This window comes from Pseudopipra pipra, chromosome 8 (assembly GCF_036250125.1).
Source record: "Pseudopipra pipra isolate bDixPip1 chromosome 8, bDixPip1.hap1, whole genome shotgun sequence".
NCBI lineage: Eukaryota > Metazoa > Chordata > Aves > Passeriformes > Pipridae > Pseudopipra > Pseudopipra pipra.
Window position 1 is genome coordinate 23,724,731 of NC_087556.1, and position 24,114 is coordinate 23,748,844.

The 24,114-nt window shown below is 38.2% G+C and overlaps 1 protein-coding gene across 10 annotated transcripts in view; it reads right to left on the reverse strand.

Annotated features, from left to right (window-relative positions):
* Nucleotides 1-24,114, reverse strand: part of BTRC (beta-transducin repeat containing E3 ubiquitin protein ligase) — a 116,842-nt gene that overhangs the window by 84,682 nt on the left and 8,046 nt on the right. For 4 of the 10 annotated variants that reach the window (XM_064663129.1, XM_064663130.1, XM_064663128.1 and 1 more), the window contains exons 1-2: nt 10,995-11,159; nt 4,266-4,373 (exon numbers count right to left, since the gene is read on the reverse strand). The exons of 2 other annotated variants lie outside the window; for them this stretch is intronic. In XM_064663129.1, coding sequence (XP_064519199.1) covers nt 4,266-4,373; nt 10,995-11,144 — 258 coding nt within the window. In that variant the 5' untranslated portion in view covers nt 11,145-11,159. Of the gene's footprint in view, nt 1-4,265; nt 4,374-10,994; nt 11,160-15,404; nt 15,474-24,114 lie in introns of those variants that run through there. 4 more of the 10 variants (XM_064663131.1, XM_064663134.1, XM_064663138.1 and 1 more) reach the window with 3 other exon arrangements.

Consider the following 24,114-nt stretch of genomic DNA (forward strand, 5'->3'; position numbering starts at 1 on the left):
GGCAGGTTTCACACAGCCGCTGGGAGAGTGTGAGGGGGGAATACAAAGCAGGCTTGGCCAAGGGCTGTCATGTCTCCATGCTGATGGAGGCTATTGACTGGACACTCAGTATCTCTCCCAATTAGAGACACAACTATGCACACCAGCAAACACTGGCTCCAAAGCCAAACAATCTCCTCCAAATGTATTTCTCACAAACACATTTCTGAGCATGCAGTTTGCCCACCCCGAGACTTTAGCTTTAACCTCCTGTATAACCAGGAATAATATACTGCTACTCACATTTACACTGGATTTCCCAGCAATAAAACATCAACTTCTAGGGCAAAAATGGGTGAACAGGCTGAAGGAAATTTACAGATACAATTGTTTATAACAATTCACTGATGATGCTTCTTTAACAAATATTTCACTTCCTAACACAAAAAATATAAATATTAGGAAAAAATAATGTAAAAATAATTTTAAAAGTAAGTCCACGTCTTCATCATTTCCATCACTACATACCTTTCACATAATTTGTATTCTCACCTTTCTCCAAAAGTGATCTCAGTCCAAAGAGATCCTGTCCATGCTGTACAACTTCAAGTGTGCTTCCATTTACCTCAGTTTGCCAAGCACAGCACACCCATGCTTTCCTCAACCAGGACAGAGCTTTTAGCCAAGACCGAGGAAGTCACACACACCCTCACTTCTGCAAAACCAAGCAGAAGGTTGTCTCCTTCATCTGACAAACCCTGATGTGCAGTTCTTTATGATTAAGATCTTCAGGTAAAAAAAATGTGAATTTCTGGCATTCCAGAGACACCTCTATATTCAACAAGATGCTGCTACCTCTGCCATGACAGTTAGTCCTCCTCTTTGACTGCTAGAGCCTGTTACAGAAACAAGAGCTTCAGATCTGGCAAAATAAAGCTGATAAGACAGCTCTTTTCCACCGGTGCCTAGGCTTCAGACAAAGGTAGTTTTAAAAGCATTACTCTTGTCCCAAAAAAGTTTAAGATCAAAACAGGAGCTGGTATTTGTGTTGGCTGTAAATTATGTAAAAAGGAAGAGCTGGACTGTTCTTTGCACTTATTCTTATACGTAACCTTTGGTACGACTTTTTAGTTCTTCTTCAAATCTCCTCATTTATGCAAGAAACTACAGAAAGAAATTCAAGGAAATATTATGGCCTTCTGCAAACTTGGAAGGATTAATACAATCATTTCCTTGGCATACCTGATGAGTGTAAATGTAAATTTGAATTTTCAAAGAACTGAGACAACATAAACAGAGCCTTGTGAGCATGCATGGAAAAATATTTTAACAGGGAAACTAATTATGTTCAAACAAAAAATGTCATGAAAACAGACACCTGTTGGCACATCTGGAAACTTCCAAGGCACAAATTTCTAAGAAAAAAGAGTATATATCCTGCATAAATTTATTTCTAATTATTAAGAGAATATACATGCATGCTAGGTTTCAGTTGCTTTGCAGAATAACAGTACAGTAAAATTTGGCATCCAAGACACTAAAAATGGAATGGCTGGTCTTTTTCTCTTGTTAAAATATTTTCTTTAACCTCTTCCCACAGTGCCTTTTAGGAGTTCATGTTCCAGTTTGCTGCCATCTTTTACCTTGATTGCTATGAAATTTCATTACACAATAGACAATCAGTTACAAAGCCCTTTTAGATAAAAGACATAAAAAAGAACTGTTTCTAGCTCCTTATCCCCCTATTCATGGGTTTAGCCTTTCCCACTGCAGGATGATTGCCAAACAGAGCTGAGGAACCAGAAGATCCTGTTTTCACATAAGTGTCTCCAATCATAAAAATACACAAAGAGGAAAAATGAAGTTACCTGACATATTAACAGAATCATCTCTAAATCAACTACCTGCCAATGCTTCCCATGAGGAGTCAGCAAGACTTTAACTGAGCTATTCAAAAAGAGCCTCTTTCCACATTTCTGTCTGAGCATCTGAAGGTAGGCATGTAAATAACTAGACAAATTCAGCAGTGACTAAGTAGCCTTCCAGATGGCATCTTCTCTTTTGCCACAAGCAAAGAACATTGATATGCTTCTCCAGTTACTTCAAGCTTGCTATAGAAAAAAGAAAGTAACTTAATATGAGAAAATTCGCTGGGCTACAAGACAGTCTTTACTGCTTTCCTGAAGATTCAACATAAGAAAAAGCATTAAAGAATGATGGAATAATGCAACATCACAGTTTCAAGCAGGCTCAAAACCACTCCCTTTCTGCACTGGAAAATGCAAAAGCCATGCCTCAGAAGGGAATTTTCTCCAAATCATGCAAGCTAATGGGGATCAGTCAAAGCCCATTGAAAAAAATGGACTGAAATGTGGATGACTCATTGCTGCAGAAGCTGTTGCTGGCAATTTGTTTTCTCTCTCAACTGGCAACAAATGTGTTCCTCAACATAGCAGTCAGAGCTCAGTGAAGAGTACCAGTGTACCATTTCAGATGGCAAATGGGATATACCTCCCAATTCCCACAGTTACTAAATACATATGGAAATGTCTCTAAAACTCTGCAGAAATGCAAATGTCAAAATCCTACTATTATCCCAAGAAGGCAGAACACGATGAATGGTTGTGCAGCTGACTCTCTTGACCCCAAATATCAATGCACTGCATTAGCAGAAAAGTCATTGTTCATATCTATCATTAGCAAGAACATCTTCAGCTAGAAGTTAATTTCCCTTCCCCTTTGTGATATATGCTTATTCTGAATAACCAAAACTAACTTAAGTAGAAAGAAAGAAGTCTCAATTTGAGTTTATAAATTACATTCCATATACTGCTAAGGTTCTCTAAAACCTGAGCCTAAAGGATCTGAGATTTATTCAAAAGCCAAAAGCCCAAATATTGGGCCCATCCGATTTAGTCAAATTATGCAAATCAGGATTAGAAGTAGGAGTCTAAACTCTTTTCTGTTGCCTCCAGAGTCCTGTTAGACTAATAAAAAGTCATCTTCCCCCTTGCCCCCAGAAAGCTCTACTAAAAGCTTGCTTCAGCAAAGGAGGCCTGGCAGTACACCTTCCAGAGTCCATCAGTGCTACTGCTGGGTCAGCAAAAAGAGTTGCAGCAAAATGACGCAAGACACTTAAGCCTCCCCTGAGACTGAGAGGATTATTTCCACAGTACTATCCTAGCCCTTCCAGCAAGAAGTCAAATTCAAAATAATCTTTGCATGCTTTCCTTTAGAGGCACATAATTAACTTTCCCCCCAAAAAATGAAAATTTCAGAAAGATTTTAGCTTATTCGTTACACCTGGTTTTGTGAGATGTCGGTGAATAAAACTCTCTAACTCTCACAGTTTAGGTCAGCAGTAGTATAATCCAGCAGCATAAACCTTCAAGTAAATGTTCATGCTACCATGAGCTCCAATAAACTTGCTCTCCACAGAGATATTCCTAAGTCCCTCAGTCACTGCAGTTCACGAAATATCTCACAGTATCCAGCGTGAATGTAACACCACCGCTGCTCAGTCTCTGCTCTTTATGTTCACGTCACCAAAAATGCTTACAATGATCTTGAGAGCCTTGTCTCAAGGTTTCTAGATGATCACCCAGTATCTGTCTCATTCACTACCCACAGGACAGTGTCTGCATTTTTAAGATTGGCTGGTCACCCAAAGGGTCTGAACAAACTCGTTTGGCAGAAAGCTGTCTCATGACAGAGAAAAGCTTGAATTTAACAAATTCAGAGACCAAAGGAAAAAAAACCCAATGGTTTCCTTTATTTGCCTCTTGATGGACAGCTTACTTGTACAATAATTTTCTGTAGTCAAAATGTCCAGACTACTGCTAACAAAGACAAAGTAAACAATTGCTGGCATCAATTATCACAATAGCAATGAACCCACCCCCTCAGTCTCCTCTAAGTGGCACACAAAACATTTAGATAGGAGGGGAATCACTGCATGAATAGCCAGATTGGAGACTGTGTGATGGATACTGTTTGCCAGATATAATTAAGTGGTATTTTTTGACACAATTGAAAGCCAATGGAAAAGATGATGGTATCAAGCCAATTTAGATAAAATAATTAAATTACATCAAGGTAAATGGAAATGCCCCAGCACTGAGCTGCCCTGAATCTACACAAGAGGGATTTAAATACCAAAGATCTGAATGACATAGGAGAGGCATTGAGTATGAACCAGAATAAATGGAGGTAAAGCAAGCAAGTAAAGAAGGAGATGCACACGTACACAGATGGAGAGAAAAGGAGTGGGGAAAGACAGAAAGTACCTGGAAAGCTGGGAGTGCGCCAGTCCCTGGGTTATACAGGCATCGCAGCGAGGGCATGCTGTCCGCCAGGCTGGAGCAGCCCAGCCACAGAGATCTGGGCATAGAGCACTGCAGAGAAAGGACAACTATGAGATGGGACTGTATGAGACAGGATGGCACAGATTACAGGAACTTTTAAGGCTTAGCCAAATGGCATCAACACAACTGCACCTGGCCTTAAAGACTGAGACCTCTTAAAGAGAACACAAACTGCCGATGCATCTTTTCCTTGAGAGAAGCTTTACAGATGTCATAGCAGCAAGAAAAAAGCACAATAGATCAAGAAACTAATTTTTGATCAATTTTCTACACTAACGGGTCGAGTTTTTCCAGTAATAAAAAGTTTCTTTCCAATTAATGGGACCTTTTCTCCATGCACAGCAACACGCCAGGCACAACAAAAGGCAAGAAATTTTGCAAGGAAAGTAGAAAAGGAAACAACAACTTTAGGTGTAATACTTGCAGGGAAAGAAAAGGTTTAGGGTTTGTCTCTAAAGGAGACAAAAGGTAAAACCTGCGATCCAAAGTGAACAGGAAGTTGGTGACACTTCACAGGAGTTTCATGTTTCTGGTTGCCTTGTTGTTTGTTAAATAAAATACAATTGTTACAATAAATTGATTCAGTTCCTACAAACACAAGTACAAAAAAGGAGCCAAAGCAGCCAATCAAGAAAAATACTAGCCACGTGGATAGTTAAAGCCATTACCCCTTGAAATAGAGAGCTGCTTATTCATTTTACACCACTACTATTAAATTTAGGGATGCATTATGATAGCAATTGCTTTTACCAGCCACAGAGTTTTTGATGCCATAAGCACTACTGCATTTGTCTAATTACTGGCAAGGCAGGAAAAAACAAGTGTATTTTAAATTGGCAGACAGCCATGAAAACTGAAGGATGTGATAGATTAGCTGCTAGAGATTTTACACCCTCATACGCTTCTTTTTTGCAATCCTCTCCCCTCCACCCGTTTTTTTTGAAACGGGGGGATGGGAGGAAATCTGAGCAGAAAGGGCAGCTGGAATGGGTATGAAATGACAGCTGCCTCCTGAGCCACCATTTCTTGCTGCTCTTAAGAGGGCTAGACAACCTTGCACAATCTTGCACTAAACAAGTATGTAAGAGCAACATAACCCATCTTTGAATGAGCAGAAAGGTTATCACCAACATCCATAATCTGGTCCTGTGCAGACAGACACAGCGAGATTAACCTTGTCTGTCACCACGTTCTTTGCTGTACTTTGTTGCAATTTACACTGCTGTTCCAGAAATAGTATTAAAAGCCTGCTGGGGAACATAACCTACAGAAATGTGCTTATTAGAAGTTTATGATACCTTAAAATAAATTCCTCACCTCATTTTCATTGAAAAAAACCCCAAAAAACAACTCTTCACTTTACAAAGATACCGAAACTCAAAAATTTGAGTACTTCATAGTATTACATATCAAATGAATTTGTACATAATGCCCCTCCTGAAGCCAGAAAAAATTACAGCCATAGTATTATAACAAGCTACAAAAATGAGCCATACTTCCTTGTCTGACATCTTAACTTCCCAAACACTCCTCCACAAAAAAACCTTCGAAATTCCAGCAATCTTTTCTTTGCAATGTAATATGTATCACTGCAGCTTGAAAGCTGTTACGATAATCTTTTTTTAAAATATTTACATATGAAATGGACATCTATGGTTAAGCATTTCACCATTTTAATAATACATTTACTCAAATCAAACTTGTTTATTACTCTCCAAGAACATCACAGTAACAAGGGAGATTCATTACATGGTGCCTCTGATGATGCAGTGCATTCACTAGGTAAGCATAAGCTGCTTACCATTACCCATCTCAGGATTCATAACATAATGGGGTGGGGGTTTTGTTGTTTGGTTTTGTTTGTTTGTTTGTTTGTTTTGCATACAGACTTATCCAAGACTTGCAGAAATCCTTTATTCCATATTCTCAAGCTTTCCCATCCCTTGAGCTGGCTCAAGTTTTCATGCTGTGACAACAAACTCAAAGAATTGATTGCCATTAAAACTGATTGACAAGAAAAAAGTAGTTACTTTAAATATTTATACAGGCTGAAGCATGGAAAGGTACAGAGGCAGGAAAAATGAGGAGCACGCTGTCAGCGGAAAGGCAGGTTTATGTTGACTCAAAGTTTATGTGAGATTATGGCTCAAGTCAGTCACTACAAGCTGCAGGTAGGGCACTCCATTGTGCCAGGGCACTTACAAAGCAATGAAATGTCTTCCTCTAAAAGTGCCACAATAACAAAGGAAAACATTGAAGGGCTATTCTGCAGAGCTCTCTGTACCTATAGAGGATATCCTTACTCACCCGTGCATTCCTGACACTTAGTATTGTTCTAAAATTAGGAAGTATGAAGTAAAAAATTACCAACACTTTAGATGACTTCTGAAGCTGCTCCAGTATATAACAAAATTTAAAAGAGTGATGCAGTTCTGTTACCTGTCTTAAAAAAATGAGTGTGAAGTTGCACATAGTGTGGAAGAAAATGTCCTTCCTGAACTTGCCTTTTACCTATTGAAGGAAGCAGAGACTCTAAATTACTGTTGGTGACTGAAAAAGGCTTATTCACAAGCCTGAACAAAAGGCCCCAGGTGCTTCAATAGAAACAGCTTGTGTGTAAATCAGATGAGTGACCCAACAGAACAACTTCATTTAGAGACTGATCTCTGAAAAATCTCAACAGCCTCTATCCCCATCCACTGAGCAAGCCACGTGTCAAACACTCACTTTTGTAGTGTCAGCTCCACAAACAAGGGACTGGCTCAGTGTTCATGACTTGAAAGCTGACTGACAAAATCTTCTCCTGAACTCAAGTCAATCTACATTGACTCTTCAAAACAAAGATACAGAGGCACAGTGCTTGGACTATAGCCAAATGGGAATGCTGATATTGCTTGCTAAGTACTGGGCCAGGATGCAGTAGCCTCTCTACTTTCCTAACTCCCAGTTGCATTAATACTTCAGATGTCTGCACAACTTTCAGACCCAGAGATGCAAAGCTTTTTATTTAGAAAAGCTAAGCATCTTTAATACACACTGAGTGGCATAAAATGGGGAATTATTTGACCAAAAAAACAATTTCTTTTTCCAATTGATTTTAAAGTCCCATTCCCTGAACTCTGAAATGTTCATATTTTCCCACAAAATAAATACAGGGAGTACACTTTCAAGCAAGACCAGCATCCTCCTTGTGACAGAGGCTGGTACCAGCTGCTCCACTGGTGATTAAAATGGGCTTTCCTTATTTTGAATTAAAATAGGCTAGAAGTATTGACAGCCACTGGCTGAGCTGAGTGGGCAGTAACCATGAGCTGAAGGGAAGACTTATTTTAACCTATTCAATTATTCTTGTAACTATATTGCAGGAACATTTTTTTACTACATCAGATGTTCTGCCTCTAATAGCCTACCCTCTCTTCCAATTATCTGATGTTCTAAAGACAAATCTCAACATACACTCAATGGCTAAATTTTTGCTAGTGCTAAAAATTGGTTATTTACTTTATTTGCTATTGCATTACAAGATTATATATTACCATTTCAGACTGGGGTTTTTTTATCAAATTTGTTCTCTTCTAGTCCTTCAGCAAATACAATATACTAGGGGTAACTAACACAGTTTTAGTAAATTGTGTTACAGGTCAGAAATATATCACCTTGTCCTGTAAAACTAAGTGGTTCTACATGGGGAAAAAACAAAAGTTCTTGGTCTACTACAATTCACAATTATAGTGCACAGGTGGGAAAACAAACTTACTGTATTGAGCTCACTGTAAAACAAGAATGACCAAAAGAAAATCAAACAACAGTTTAAGGATATTTTCATTATAATCACTTCAGAGAAATTAATGAGATGATAGTACAAGAATGACTATCTTTGTGGTGCATTTTAACATAATAAAGTATAATAACATACTATCCCTGTCTGGACCCTTCACTCAACTTTATGACAACCTGTGCACCTAAACCATCTTTGATTTCAAGGCAACCTACTATATTTTTGCACATCTTCACAAGTTAGAGATAAAGCCGAAAGGAAACCAATTTTTTTCCCCAAGGGCTAGTATTTGGCCTACTGTATAAAGTACTAATTTCAGCTGCTAACCACATCATTTTCAATCCTCTCCTAGTTCAGAATTATTTCCCTTCTAGTACTGTGTCCAGTGCCTTATGCAGCTGAACTCTAAAGATAAACCAATAACAATTTCTACTTCTTTTGGGAGATGGGAATTTAGATCCTGTTTATTCAATATTTTCATTAAGGAGCAGAAAGAGAATGTGACATGCTGAAGAGCTGAAGAGTTTAAAAACTGAGACAAATGGGACTTTTTCTGCTTGGTCCAGCTTATCATAAGCCAGGGAACTGGATAAAGCTGTACAAAGAAAAACAGCAACACAAGTTCTAACTATTACAAAAACAAGGACAAGAGGTGAAAAGAGGTGCTAAAAATTCTACCACGCAAACTGGAGCAGATAAAACATAAGAGATGCTCTGAAGAGTACTAAAACTATATAAACCAGACCTGAGCTTGATACAAGGAGACAGGTCTTTTCCCACCTCCTTTTTTCATCACTTTAGAAAGTGAATATGGGATGGCTGGCAAATACAATTCTCCCTGAAAGTCTCTTTCACACTATTGTTTTGTGCATGCTCTATAAAATCTAATTCTCAGGAAACGTGACTCAGGAATTTTGATCCTTTATCAAACATGCTCAGATCTTACTGGGATTCCTCATATTCAGAATTATTTTTACCATATACCACAAAAAACAGGAGAACAAACCCCAATACCTTTCAATCTCACTTAGTTCCTCTTATACTTTTTTTGGCCACATACTTTACTAAGCCAATGCCAAAAATATAACAAACATCACTTTCACACTGTGTCCAGTGTCCACTATTCCTGTCACCACAGAATGCAATACATTGCACAAAATGTATCAGATAAAGCAGCTGCTATTTACATTACGAATGTTGGTCTCATGAAACTTAACAATTCCAGAAAACTACTTCTGGCTAAAAAGTGATTTTGGTTCATTTCTTTGGTCCACTTTTCACCCTTTTAACCTTTCGTATATATATAAATATGAAAAGGTATCTCTTATTTTTCCCTCTTCTGTTCTGAGAGGCATTGTCTAATTTAATATATATGACACAAGTATAAAAAAAATAAATTCCCATTGCATCTTATATACTTTCACAATTAAAAAACCTGCCATACATATTTCATTTTTTAGCTTTGGTAGCTCTTGATCAAACAGGATTCTTATCTGAGAAAAAAAAGGCATACAATACAACTTAAAAAACCCCTTCAAAATGGAATGAGAATATTCTTTTATTATTTATTTTATTAGTTTTTGTGGGGCTTCATTTTTTTTTTCCCCCCTATCCCAACACTGGATACAAGGCATACTAAATACATAATTACATGAGAGAGCCACGCAGCTTTCAAAGGAGCCATTCAAGTGAATTGTGTAAATAATATGCCTTTACAAAGCCTAACATATGAATATAGATTTACCAGTTATGGAGCAGTTATATACCTGAGAGACAAGAATACCCATTTAAAAAAAAAAATCCTGCCCAATTATGAACTTACCAAAGAGACCAGCATGGCTCAGAGCAAATTAATACTTTTATAACTTTTGGAGAAAGTTTTTTGCTTGCTTTCATTTGAAAATAAGAAAAACATTAAAAGCTGTATGTCTTAATTAAACCAAAAAACAATAGTCAAAACCCATACAGTTAAAATTTACATCTCCTTGCACCCCAGACAACTTTCCCACACTTAAAACCAGGTAATTCTGACTTTGTCACTGGCAGTTCTTCTTGAAAGGAAGAAAATTAATTTATAACAATAAAGAGGCAACTGCAGTAATCCTCAGTGTGTGACCATGAGAAGGATCTCCCACAGTTCAACTAGCCCACAAACTCTCAGCTCTTCTAGCTGCACATACTGGACCAGAATTGTGAAGAGCGGGATGTGGTTGCTGTCATAATCAGTGCTTTGCACAATTTCTCAGCTTCTGTTATATTCAGACATCCTGGTCACATTTCCACAGGCACGTATGGAGATGATTAAAAGTGGTTTGTGCTCTTGTTTGCCATAATAAAAGTAATTGAGCTACCTTATTAAAGACTCTTGGAGCATTTTTCACAAACTGCAAATCAAGCAACCCAACACCTCGCTTTGGGAAAGCCAAGCATATGTTTCTGGGACAGCTGTAGGATGTGACTTCAAAACAAATCGGAGGCTGGAATATGCTACTAGGATTCAATTACAACACTTCCTAATTTCCAAATGTAGGAAATACTGGACTTCTTACGCTGGTACAGATCACTGACTTCAGTGCAGTGGTTTTCCCCTTCACCCTCAGGGTGTTACTACATTCTGCCAGCTTTGCTGTGCACACAGAGCTCCAAGTGCTGCAAAAGGTTCCTTTTCCTTCAGCCTCCCACTTTGCATGTAATTGCTCAGTAAATTTTCCTTAACATACGTATTACGCAAACTCTTCTCTAATCCTCTGGTAAATCCCTAGCCAACAGTAACTTTTTACGAGAGATTCCAGTTCACTGACTACTCTTAAATATCAAAGGTAAGACATATGGAAAAAGGTTTACATATTCAGATTATCCAAATAATTACTTACCTGAATGGGATCCGGGAGGATCAGATCACAGCTTTTAGGTAAATGTTTGTGAAGGAATATTTTCCCCAAAGAGTGATTACTGGAGTTCAACCTCTGTGATTCCAAGTCAACAGAAATTACATGCCCCAGAAAGGGGCCAACTTCCAGCATCTATACGATGTACAAGATCCTCAATTGCCAAGTGCTTGAGGGAACTTGTGTAGATCACATCTGAACTTGACAATACTAATGTTTTCATAATTATAGCTCTTTAATGCATAGAGCTGATAAACCTAAACCAGTGCAGCTGCAGAGCTTTAAGATTCAGGTGCTATACTCTTCTTTAAACAGTATAACATGCAGAGACCTGTGTGTGCTTCTTTAAGCAACACCAAAGATGGTGTTTGGCAAGCCCTTAAAAAAGCAAGCCCTACACAAACTTACTAAGAGCAATCTCACCAAGGTCTAAAGCATGAAACTATTTGAAGGCTTTAAGTGGAGATCTTACAAGACCAACCACACTAAGCTCCTTGGTAAGCAAGAAAACACAGCTGCCATTAAGCTCCATCATGTTTGATGGACATGATATAGTTAGACTCAATGATCTTAGAGGTCTTTTCCAACCTTTATGATTCTATGTCCAAAGCCTGATCAATTCCAACCAATTTCAAATCTTATTATGCCATAAGAGATAAAACGTAGGCATTCCACATGAGTTTGGGCAGAGTAACATGGGATCCTAACAAGTATGTTGAAACCCCTTCACCTGAGGACACTTCTAAAACTCCAGTCTTGATTTTCATGACACAAACTGCAGAGAATAAACCTACACTGGTAGAGAGATGAAATGGAGGTTTCATTAGATTTTTCCCTCATCTCCAGTTTTATTTAATTCCATAAAATCTCTCAGAATTATTGTTATGCACCTACCACACAAAAGTGTCTCAAGGATAACTGATATGTCCGCAGAGCACTTTGAGCACGTAAAGTACTATATGAGTGCCAAGTATTAATACATGAACTGCAGAAGGAAATCTTATTTCTACTTTCCACTCGAGGAGTTAGTATCTAAATTTTAAAAAGCATATGGGTCCACTGAAAATAGAATATATGTTTTAGAAGTTAAGGAGGAGATGCTAGATGACGAAATTACAAAACCAAAATATTTCCAGAATCATTGCATTTTTCTCTCACGAAAGTGCAATTTTAGCGGAAGAATCCCATTTTCACCACAGTCCTGGTTTTTACACTCTCTTTTCCAGCTGACTTGACTGAAGTGCAGACCATTAATATCTGAAGTGCCTTGTTTTGATTATACTGGCCTTTGCTGGTACCCATCTAGTTAAGGTATCACCAAGAATTTCCAGCATAAAACACATCTACAGGTTTATAACTTGGCTTTAAAAATTCTACTACAAAAGACAGTGGGAGGCAGAAAGGCTCAGATGAGTGCATTATATTACATATCCTATGTGATGCATACTTGCTCACGGTGCTATGAAAAGGGGAGGGATTAGCTTTAGCATGTTTCACAAGCCACATAAATGATACTTTTACTTCCCAGTTTATATAATCAAAATAATGTTTTGTAAGTGTTTCAGTTAATTAGCTTAACTCGCCCAATTTCACAGTTTAGCTTAATTTATAGGAGGTGTCCACATAATACAGGAATTGGAATGTCACATCTATTGATCGTATTTATACACAAATGTTTTCCCCCTTCCTCCCTCAGAAGTCAATCGTGGCTTGTCTCCAAAGGGTCAGCATCTAGGTGATGGGATGTTACAGACTGCTGGCAGCACAAAGGCTTACATGAAGATCAAGGCTGAATAAAGCAAATGTAGGTGTTTGCTGTTTTGTAAAAGATGAACTTAAAGAAAACAGCTGGAGTAAAGAGAACATTGCAGGTTACTTAAAATGCTAGTCTTAAAGCAACATGTACTTCTGGCCATTGGTATTGTATTTCCTCAAGCCCACATAAGAACACAATACAGCTTTCTGCTGCAGCACAGCAACGTTACATATAAAACCTGCCATTAAAGGGCAGAGGGTAATGGCATCAGTGTGGGCGACCCATGCTCAGGTAGTGTTCAACTATTATCTCCAGTTTAAGTAGGCTGAAAATACGCAAATCCAGCCAGCACTGTTTTTAGATAAAATTGTCAGTTTTATGGATATTTATAGTATGTGTCCAGTCTTGCAGAACTCCATCTTCCTCCGCTTCATCTGTAATATAAACTGCTTTTAGTCCACATTAATACAGTGTGTTACTGGGATACTTCTCACATTCTGTGTAAGTCAGGCAGCAGATCAATACTCAGCCATGCTGAGGGGAAAAAAAAAATCATTAAGTTAGGATCCTGTTAAAAACACAACCACCAAGAGAATAAACCTGATGCACAGACCCCGTTCCATCTGGATGCATATGCAGATTACTGCTTTTACATACATCAGAAGTGGCTCTTTTCAATACATAGTTTTAAAGAAGCCTACAGGTAGTACCTTTGATAGATATCCTATACCAAATCAGTCTCTCACCTCAAAAAAAATTTTACTTCTCTGCTTCTCATGAAAGCTCTTTCTTTTGATCAAGCTCCCACCCTTTGTATCAACCCCCTTACCCTTATACTTCCTGTGGTGAAATCACAGCACTGAAATTGGAATAGCAAAGCTATTTCCATGACAGCATCTGCTGACTGACACAGGCACAGGTTTATAACTTTTACTTGTATCAAGGAGGAGTAAGGAGGTTTAAGATAGACTTTAGAACAAATAACAATAAACTAAAAATCAAAAGGAAAGCACACTTACAAAAAATATTTTTTTCAAAGTGCAAGTTGTTCTATTATTTAGGTTGCCTGATGTGAAAGCCTCCTGTGAAACTTTACTGAGCATTTTTCAATATTTTTCAGAGCCAAAAAAGCATGTATTTCACCTGCATCAGAGCACTGGTAATATAATGCTGGTCTGTTTGCCTCAGAAGTAAAAGAAAAACAGAACAGCCACACAACCCTCTTCCTATTGTTCTCCCAACCCACCACATAAGAAAGGGAAACTGATGCCATGCCCCATAGGTCAACAAACTTGAGCTCTGTGAGACAATAATTGCAGAGTTGAGATTCCTCTGAGACACCTTGCCTCCAGCTCAGCAAAGTTTAAATCAAGAAAACATAAGCTTCAGTGTCCCAGCAGACCTTCACTAGTGAGGACTTGGAAAGAGAGAGAAATGGCCTCTCAGAATGACGCTCCAAAGCATGTTTCACCTTTGCAGCACATCACTCATTCAAAGAAATGGTTTGCAAATGCAATATAGGACTCAATGCCCATCTTCTTATAGGTGTTCAAGCTCTGCTCAGTTTCACAGAAGTCAATAGAAGTTAACAGCAGTAAGCAACTTGCACAGGCAAGTTACTCCTTGCTACTGCTTGTAAGGTACTGACACGAGAGTGGAGAGAATCAACACCTTCCTGTTAGCACCTGCAGTGGAACTCTAATGGTTTAAGGGGTTTTGCTGCCGCAGTTTTTCATTCTCTCACATTCTGCTCAAGTGACTTGGCTCTTTGTTTCTGATGGGCTCACAGTACCATAGATCCCTTCACCACCATGTTTCGTCATTTCACAACTGCAGTTGCCGTGACAACGGGATGCAGCTTATCTGTGCTGTTTTCATAATTCCAGTTTTTGTTGCCATAACAACACAATCATTCTGGCTTTCTACAAAAACAGCAACTTTAAGCCATGTATTCTCAAGGACACAGGATTCATCATATACATAATCTTCATGAGAGAAGAGATCTGTACACGCCATTTATAAATTAAGCTGTTTTTTCTGAAGGGGGATTTTTCACTCACAAAAGTGAAAAGCTGACAGCAATTGCTAGAGGCAGACTGCTGAGACATCTAAAGCCTGGCCTTTAATAATAGCCAGAGTAATATAGCACTAGGCCACTTCCGAGTGGGGACTCCCCACAGTGTCAGACTGTGTCAAACTGCACAATTGTTATGTGATGTGAGTAAGTGTCCATACTTGATTCACCCAGGCAGATCTGAATTAGATGTTAGATGTAATTCTCTTGAGTTTTAACCCAGTGGCCTCCCCATTATTACCAGCACCACCACCATGCAGCTTTGTATTTGAAGGCCCATTTTAATTCTGTAATTCAAGCTGTTGTTGCAGATTTGTTTTCAGACACTGACCCTCTTCGCATTTTGAACTTTTATTTACAGGAAGTGCACATTCATCAGACTGGTGAGAAAATGTTATACAAACACAGCATGCATAAACACAAAACAGTGATGGCTATGAGGGGTATCAGCTAACATGGCACTGTAACTTCATTACACCCTCATTTATGTACTTCACTAATGAGACAAGCACAGGTGTCCAACACGGTCCCTCACATGAGATGAATAACAATAATACAGTCCAACCTGCTTTAGCCATGCTTGGTATCCAGAAGATATAAGTTGGAATCCATCTTTTGGCATGTGTATTCGGGGCTAGGAGAGAATAGACATAAAGAGAGACCTCCTTTTACACTGGGACCTAGCTAACCTAAGTCTAAATTCTGGAGCACTTTAAACAATGCAGATTTTTTTAAGCCACATGTGACGGTTTAGTACCCAGATTAGTTCTTGTTTACTCTTCTGATATCAGCTGCTTTAAGAACACTTTTTTAATAAAGTCACAATCATTTTTATGATTTCCACCATTTTATATTTCAATTCAGTATATATAGGTATTTCTTTAAAATTTCCACACAAATGCACCCGGATAAGCACAGCCTCTGTGGTGGGTGCAGTAGAAAAGACTAATGGTCATTAATGCTTTTGACACTAAATAAAGCAAACGGTGTCAAAACAGCAGTAATTAAGCTATCAGTGTTTTCACAGTCACCATCCTCAACACAGTCAGACCAGACACTGGACAACATGAAGAGATTATGGAAAATCCCTGAAGAGGTGCAGCCTTAATATTGGGGTAACAGGAAACTATACTCACACGCAGCCATAAATTATGCCTCAAACTGACACACAAATATAATCTCCTTCCCATTTATTGTTTTCATGCTTTATTGAGTTGGGGAAAAGGCAAGACATCCAATTGCTCTGAATGAACACATAGCTTACAGCTAAGAAAAAATATGCACCAAAAAATGAAACACTGCCTAGTATGACATTCATTTGTAGTTTGAAGACATTCTCACATTCAAGTGGATTCAACTGTTCCTATTCCCCCAAAAAAAGAGATGCTTAGATATTAAAATCAAAATCACATCTAAGCAACATGACCAGACAGGACATCCACAGACACCAAATCCAGAGATCTTTCTTACTCCTAGAAACTACTTCACAATCCCTTTCTTAATTCACAACACTTCCCCTCGAAACTAGCAGATGTGGGCCCCTACAACTCCTCCCAGAAGGCTGGAAGAAGCTTTCTCAGTTTCAGAATGGCTGTATTCAAGGTGAGTTTACCTTCGTTCATTCTTGAGTCAACACAATATTAAGTTTGTACAAACTGTGTCCACCTTGGTACTCTAAAAAATACAACTGGTTGGAGAGAAAAAACATGTCACTGCTGAACGACGAACCTTCCCACCTATGGTGGAGAGGTAATTGAGTCTTGGAACTTGAAATTAAAATAAGAACTTGAACAGACTAAAACCTTGCCTCTAAAGAGAAGTACGTGTACAGGATTTTACAGTATACTTTGAACATTAGTTATTTTTGCTTCTCTACAGTTTGAATTTAAATCCTCCTAAATCTTTCAAAGTAGCAGTAAGATTATGCCCTGGTGTCCTAGCCAGTGATCTCAGTTAAACATGAATTTTAATAATCACCATTGTGCTGATAAATTAAAGTCAAGTATATCTCGTTACTGCATTCACCTACTGAGTTTGGACTTGCAATGCTTAATACATGAACAAACTATGTTTTAGGGGACTTCTCACACAGCTAGAAGCATCATCCTCCAAGACCTAATCCTTACTTCAGCACAAACTTCATGGGTGGTTAGTCTCTTTACTACTGTAAAATGAGGACAACATTCATTTAACTCACCTCACAGCTTTGCTGAGAGGAACTGTTGACATTTCTACCTGCTTTGAAAATGGAAGAAACTACACAAAGTACTACTTATCTAGCAAGAACACTACAGAAACCCACAATTTACTTCTGGCTCAAGTGCTTCAGTTGCTTTTTCAAAGTAGCACAGTACAGTATATATCTACCAAGAAGAAAAAAAAAGCCTTCATAAACAAGTAGAAGTAACAATCTTTTCAAACCACAGTGTCAGGAGTAGAGACCTGAACACCCGTCTCGGATGTGCCCAAGTTCCCAGAACAAATTGTGAAAAATGACTTAATTTCTTCCTGTTTCTGTCACCTAAGCTACAAATTAAAGGATAACAGTCAAGCTTTCTCTTCAGACCAGCAGGCTGCTTAACGTCTGTTAGCCCATCAGTCCCAAGTAGTCTGAATAACTGATTTAAGACAGTGATTTAAACCATTAATTTGAAGCCCCTGGTCCTGCAAATACTTAAGTGTATTAACAAATCTGATGCCATCAACAGGATTACTCTCATGCAGAAGTATTTCCAATATCAAAGATAACACTGTATTTCTATTTAAATAAACAAGTTTTTTGTGACTTGAAAGTAAGGTTGCTTAAGTATTAGTAATAAAAACCATCAGGACTTCCAGCAGATTAGCAGCTACTGTAAACTCAATTTATTTGTATTTAACTTGTCAGCACTGAAAAAAATAGGAGAAACTAAGACCCGTCACTCATCTCTCAACACCATATTTGCAAAATCCTCTCAATGAGGTATGTCTCCTCTATGTTTGATAAGCCTGCCCTCATCTAAGAAGAAATCAGACTAAAGAGAAGAGAAGGAAATTTTACCAGTATGAGATATGTCACTACCCACATACTGCTGCTTATGCCATTTAAGTGGGATATTTGCACAAGTGAGCCCCCGTTCATGTCAAAACAAGCATGGATAGAAAAGTATAATTTAATTAAAACCTCACAGATTGACCATTGGCTAAACTTTTACAACCAATTTCCTAAATTCTGAATATCTGTAGTTCTCTAAGGCACACTGTGAGTGACCCCTAAGAATGCATTCTTCAGCAGAGAGGCAGTTAAAGTAGTATATTTGGTTAAAATGTTCTGAATTGCAGCATCTGAATGACAGCAGACACACTGTAAGAGGAACCCTTATATGCCTGACAATTTAAAAAATAAAATAAAATAGCCTCTCTTCCCCCAGCTTTAAAAAGATGTGGGACACAGTAAACTGCCTTGTTTGAAAGCTGTATTATTTTATCAGTCAACACTAAAATCTTCCACGATTATGATCCATTCAAGGCCAGTTCTATCAGCAATACAATTAATTGCCTGGCAAGACCTACTCATTTTTGTATTTTCATGAGCACACATCGTTCATGCTCATGGTTCAATATAATTCAGAAGCATAGTATTTTCTCATAGCATCCGTTCCAGCACATTCCATGATTAGAAGTCAGGCTGCTAGGGTAATTGTCCTCTTTTTCAATAGCCATGACAATGTTTGCTTTCCTCAAAAAGTAACTCTGAAAGCACTCTAACTGCTAATTTCTATCATGCTATTCTGTGAATATTTCACATTTTGATCTAGGTGAGCAACTAACTTGTAATATAACCCTGTCTACTTCCTTTTCCAAGACAATCATGTTTATTATTGAGGACTTGCTTTAAAAATGAGCCCTCGATCACCACAGATGGCTTATTCCACAATCATCAGCAACTTATTCACAGTTCCGAAAAGCAATTTTACTCTGGAAGAAGTGTCTACTCTCTCTTTAGTCTTTTTGGTGGCCACAGAACTTGTCATCTCTACATTAGCCATATATTAAAAATATTACATATATTGCAGTTGTCTATAAACCAGTGAGCCAAGAAGAGCTTACTTTGCACATCTTTTTGTCTGCAACTCCTGACTTTTTTTTCCCTTTAGTAATCTACTCTTCCATTTTTAATCCATTTGATTTCTGCAGTCCCTAGCAAGGCCCAGAACAACTGAATGATTTTTGAGAACAAGTCAGTAATTTAAAATTCAGTGGTACCCTCTTCACTTCTCTACAAAGGCTGATTTTCAGAGGACATTTAATTACAGGCCTGAGTTCCTATTTTCTAAGCCTAAACACAACCCCTGAAGGCTTACAAGATTTGAGTCACAGCTGGAGCTGTGGTTACTATACAGTTTAAATATCAGCCTCTTTACTGTGCAATTTGTTTCGAAAATCAAATCAGATGCTGTGTCATAAACAAGTACTAATTAAGTACTGAGTGGAAATTGGGCTTTTTTGTGCAAGAAGGGTTCTTAAATATCTGCATCTTCACTTCCATAAGAAAGGATAAATATGTCAAGAATGATAATTATAAAAGGAAACCTACTACGGTACTTCCAAGGCAGTACTGCTGCTTCTCCATTTCATGTAAGAAGAAATGAGAGGGGAAAAAAGTTGAGACCTGTATGAAATACATATGTACCAAGGATTTTATTAATCTGATCATATAACCCATAATGCTTTCTTTTCCCTCAGAGAGGACATTCACGCTGGGTTTCCATCACATAGGTTTTAAACAGGCAAGCTAAACCCATCTCTCTTCTGTCACTGCAAAGCAACAGTGAAGCTACTTATATTACCATTCCTTTAACTCATGATCTACACGCAGTATTTATTTGACAATAATATTGCATTCATTAGATACAACACCTTCTTTGATAAATATCAAGAGAACAACAGGAATAATGCATTTTAATACTCTGAAGGTTGCCTCTGAGTAACAATATTCACGACTCCATTAACTAACAGGCTCTCGGCTACAAAGGCAGAATTAGATCTGTCAGTCACTGACAGGGAAGGGCATGGCCAGTTGCACTGAAGATTGTCCGGTTGAGATGACTTCCACAGCAAAGGAAAGTATCCCCTGTGGCCTAGAACTTGTAATGAGTTTGCATCCATTACAGCAATAAACTGAATTCCTATTACAGAATATACAACTTCATGGCCCAAACAGATCCCATACTCCACTGCCCAAAGCAATACTCAAAATAAGGCACTGTTGGATCTGTGGACTCCAATTCAACAAAACCAAATACAGGATTTCAAAATCTTTCACTGTTATTAGGAGAAAAAAACATGAGCTCTCTAGTCCTATGACTATGAGTTGCCAATATTTAAGTGTGTCCTTTGTGAGATTTTGTAGAAGGAATGAACGAACACTAAGTCAGCTGACTGTCAGGTCTCACAGTTTGACACAAACTCCTTCAGAAGGACACAGTGCTCTCGAACAGTAGGCTCTGACTGCCTGCAAACTTAATGAGTTCACCGCACGTGGTGAGCATGGCTACTCCAGCTCTTTAATGAATCAGTTTGAGTACGTCGACTGAGATCTGCTCAAAACCAACTCCCACTGGAGGATGTCTATTTATATTCCTTGACAGATAAATAGACACAAAGTTTTTTTATATCCTGAAAGAGCAGCAGCAACCAGGAAAACTACTTTTGTAACATGAAACACCTGGATACCTTCTTTAGGGCTCACAAGAATATTAAGCTACAGTATTGAAAACCAAATGGAGACCCATGACAGCACTCCATTAATCTTTGGACAAAGTAACAGCAAGCTCTCCAAACATGCTTACTCTAGCAGTGTAGAGATTCCCTTCATGTCCATAAGTAAAAACATGCTTGATTTCACAACCATTTGACATTTTAAGTATGAAATTTCAGTCCTGTATCCAATCTCCTTTAAGACTGCAGGATCTGTGGTAAAGAAAAGAGAAGCTCCATTTCTCATGCTACTGTCTGAACTCGTACCAGGTAAGTATCCAACAAGAACAGTGGCATTCACAGTGCAAGCATTACGTATAAAACAAGCAGCTGGAAGCCTGTCTAGAGATCAATAAAATGAAGCTGCTACCTTTCAACTATCTTATCTCTTTTTTTTAAGTCCATAGAAAAGTCATAAAGCTCACCTGGATTCTAATTTTTCACTGAGATTCAGAGTGCCAGGAATAGAAAATTCTGTACTTAAAAAAAAAATACAGCCAAAGTAAACAAAATTAAGTCTGAAAAACGACAATCTCCATAATCAGCAAAAGGACCTACAGTGTTAACTTTCACCTTCCTGATCTCCTGCTAAATTTTAGGTAGCAGACAAAAAATTACACAGAAGAGATGGGTTACAGGTCTGTGCCAACTATCCTGGAAGGAAGTCTGCAGTTCACACATTAAGCAGACAAATTTGTATGAGGAATACCATTTTTTTTTCTAAAGAGAAGGAAACACTTTCAAGAGCAGACTGCAGCATTCAACCACATATTCTGCTTAGCTACTAAACTCTTGCCTTCTGAGCAGACTCCAGCACTCAAGCCAAACACTTTCCTATTCACTGAAGTAACCAAAACACTTCCTTTTTGCAGGAATGGACAATCTGTCCCAATACATTTCTCTCACAAAGCACTGTGCTACAGTTACAATGCAAGACCTTTTCACCCATCATAAGTAACTTGGAATTCATAACTAATTGCCTCAAGAACTTACCAAAATATATTAAATTTCCCTTCCTCATCTAAATGCCCTGTACTGAGTTCAGCTCTATGACAGTTCTCAAGTCCTTGAGACTGGCACAGGTTGTAAATGCTCCTTTCCTTGGCTTAGCTAGAGGAAACTCCTCCTTCAGCCAAGTACCAAAGCCTGCTGTCTTGGAGGACTATGATGAAGTGGGGGCAACAGAAGCAGCTGAAGACACCTAATGGGCAGCCCCTGGTAGCCTCATGCAGAACAACTATCAGTAAGACTAGCCAGAATGAGTCTAAAACATTGCAAAAATAACTGGCAAAAAAAGAAAAAAAAAACAAACCCAAAACACAAACAGACAAACAGTTATGTCCTCTCTCCCAAAAAAAGAAAGTCTACTGAGACTGAGTACTGATAACTATTGCCAAAATGAAACAGTCACCATGGGAGGCTAAGTAAATCTATTCCCAATTTAGAACAAATGAGAATTAGTGTTAGACTAACCCAATCTTCTTCTTTAAGAAGATCACTGAAGTCCAGACAAATTAGAAGTAGTTAAGCACTTGATAGATGACATGTAGGAAGTTACTAGTTAAAATGGAGAGGATTACGATTAATACAACAATTGTAAGGAGGATAAGAAACTAAAAGAGTAGAGGATCACAGGTTATTCTGAAAAAGGAACCATCAAGCTGTACAGAGATTGATCCTTGTTGAAATTTAATATTAATCTGGAAATTAATGTTAAATATCCTTACTAATGGCTAAAAAAACCCCAAGAATTACTGATGTGCTAATGAAATTAGAGAGACGTCATAAACATATAGGACACAGCATCTTGAAGATTTGGGTAACAGAACAAACACTAGATGCACATAAATCAGAATGTTACATTATTTCCATTATAAATTAGGAACTCAGTAACTGAGAAGAAGGGAAAGAGGTCCTGGGATATGTTACTCATTAGATAATGATGGTTCACCAATACAATGCAGCCACAATGATGGCAAATACTACTGTAGGATATTGTATAAAGGGAAGCACTCCCAGAAGAGAGATATTAGGATTACTGCTTTTGTACAAGGAATCAATAAAATATTTCCTGGAATGTTCTACATAGTTCTGGTCGTTCAAGTTTCAGGGAGACTGACCACATTCCGCAGCTGTTTAAAAGGGTCTGCTAAGATGATCAAAAGTTACAGGAAATTTCCTATGACAGAAAGACAAATAAATTAAAAAATGCTGGTTTAGCCTGATCAGATCCAGCTCAGAAGAATACGATTGCTCTCCACAAACATCTGCAGATCAACACAAGGGAACAAGGAAAGCTGTTTAAGCTCAAGGACAACACTGGCACAAGAACAAATGGAAATTAATTAGCCATGAATGGAGTTAAGCTGGAAAATAAGAACAAGGATTCTAACTTTCAAAGTAGTCAAGTTTGGAATAGCTCTACAATGGCATAGCAAAGACAATTCCACTTAGGAACTGCTTGGAGTAGTTTGGAAAAGCTCTAGAGTACACTGTCTGCCAGTATCAGACTTGAACCCATTCAACACCAGATCTGTTCCAACACCACACAGAGATGTGTCTTCTCACTGATGGGCTCTCTATAGTGCCTGCAGAAAGTCTTATTTTTAGGTGAGTGAGATTATAGATATCCAGAAATACCTTCTTGTCAGCAAAAACCTTGCAGGACATTTATGCTTGCTTATAAACAACAGCTGTAACAAAGTACTAGAGCAACACAATTCAATGGAGTCATACCAGTCAAGAGAAGAAAAAAATTAAAAGGAAAAAAAAATACAAAAAGAACAGGGAATAAAGATTTTTTTTTTTTCCTTTTGAACATATTAGCAACAGAAAACACCTTCACATTTGAAGGAAGTGTTAACATTGTTTGGACTTCTTCAGAAAACTGTTGAGATGCTTCCAAGACCCATCTTCTAAACAAGATCAATTCATTTCTTGAGACTACACCCACTTCTCATTGTTCTAATTTGCAGGAGGTGAGTGATAGCTGGCTGCATTTCTCAATCACGCTGAGAGCTGTGGCATGTAAGAAGGAAGGGCATTTAGCAGACCCAATGAACAACCCCCCTGGAGAACCGCCAACCTCTTCTTAACAGACAGAATTCAAGGCCAACTATCCATAAACTAAAAGCAACTCCCACATAAACACTGCTCCATTCTGCATCGCTCTCACAATAAATTACAAACGATGTGTGTAGAGAGGGAGAGTGACTACATTGTATGACGGACTTTCATGCTAGACCATTTTTCTCTGAAACAACCAGAGACTGTTCTGGTTGCTGTACGAGCAAGCATGGAAACATTCTGACTTTCTTTTCTACTCAGAATACAGTCCTGCCTTGATTAGTATCCAAGCAAAAACTGCCATCACCTTTTTCCACAGTGTTTAATCCATCCTCTTACATTTGGAGGAAAAAGAAACCCCCTCAAATCTGTAAGAATAACTATGACCTAAACTGGAAATATCATGAGAGACTACTACAAACAGAAAAATCCCATGTAGGCACACAGCCAGCTGACAAAAACCACACCAG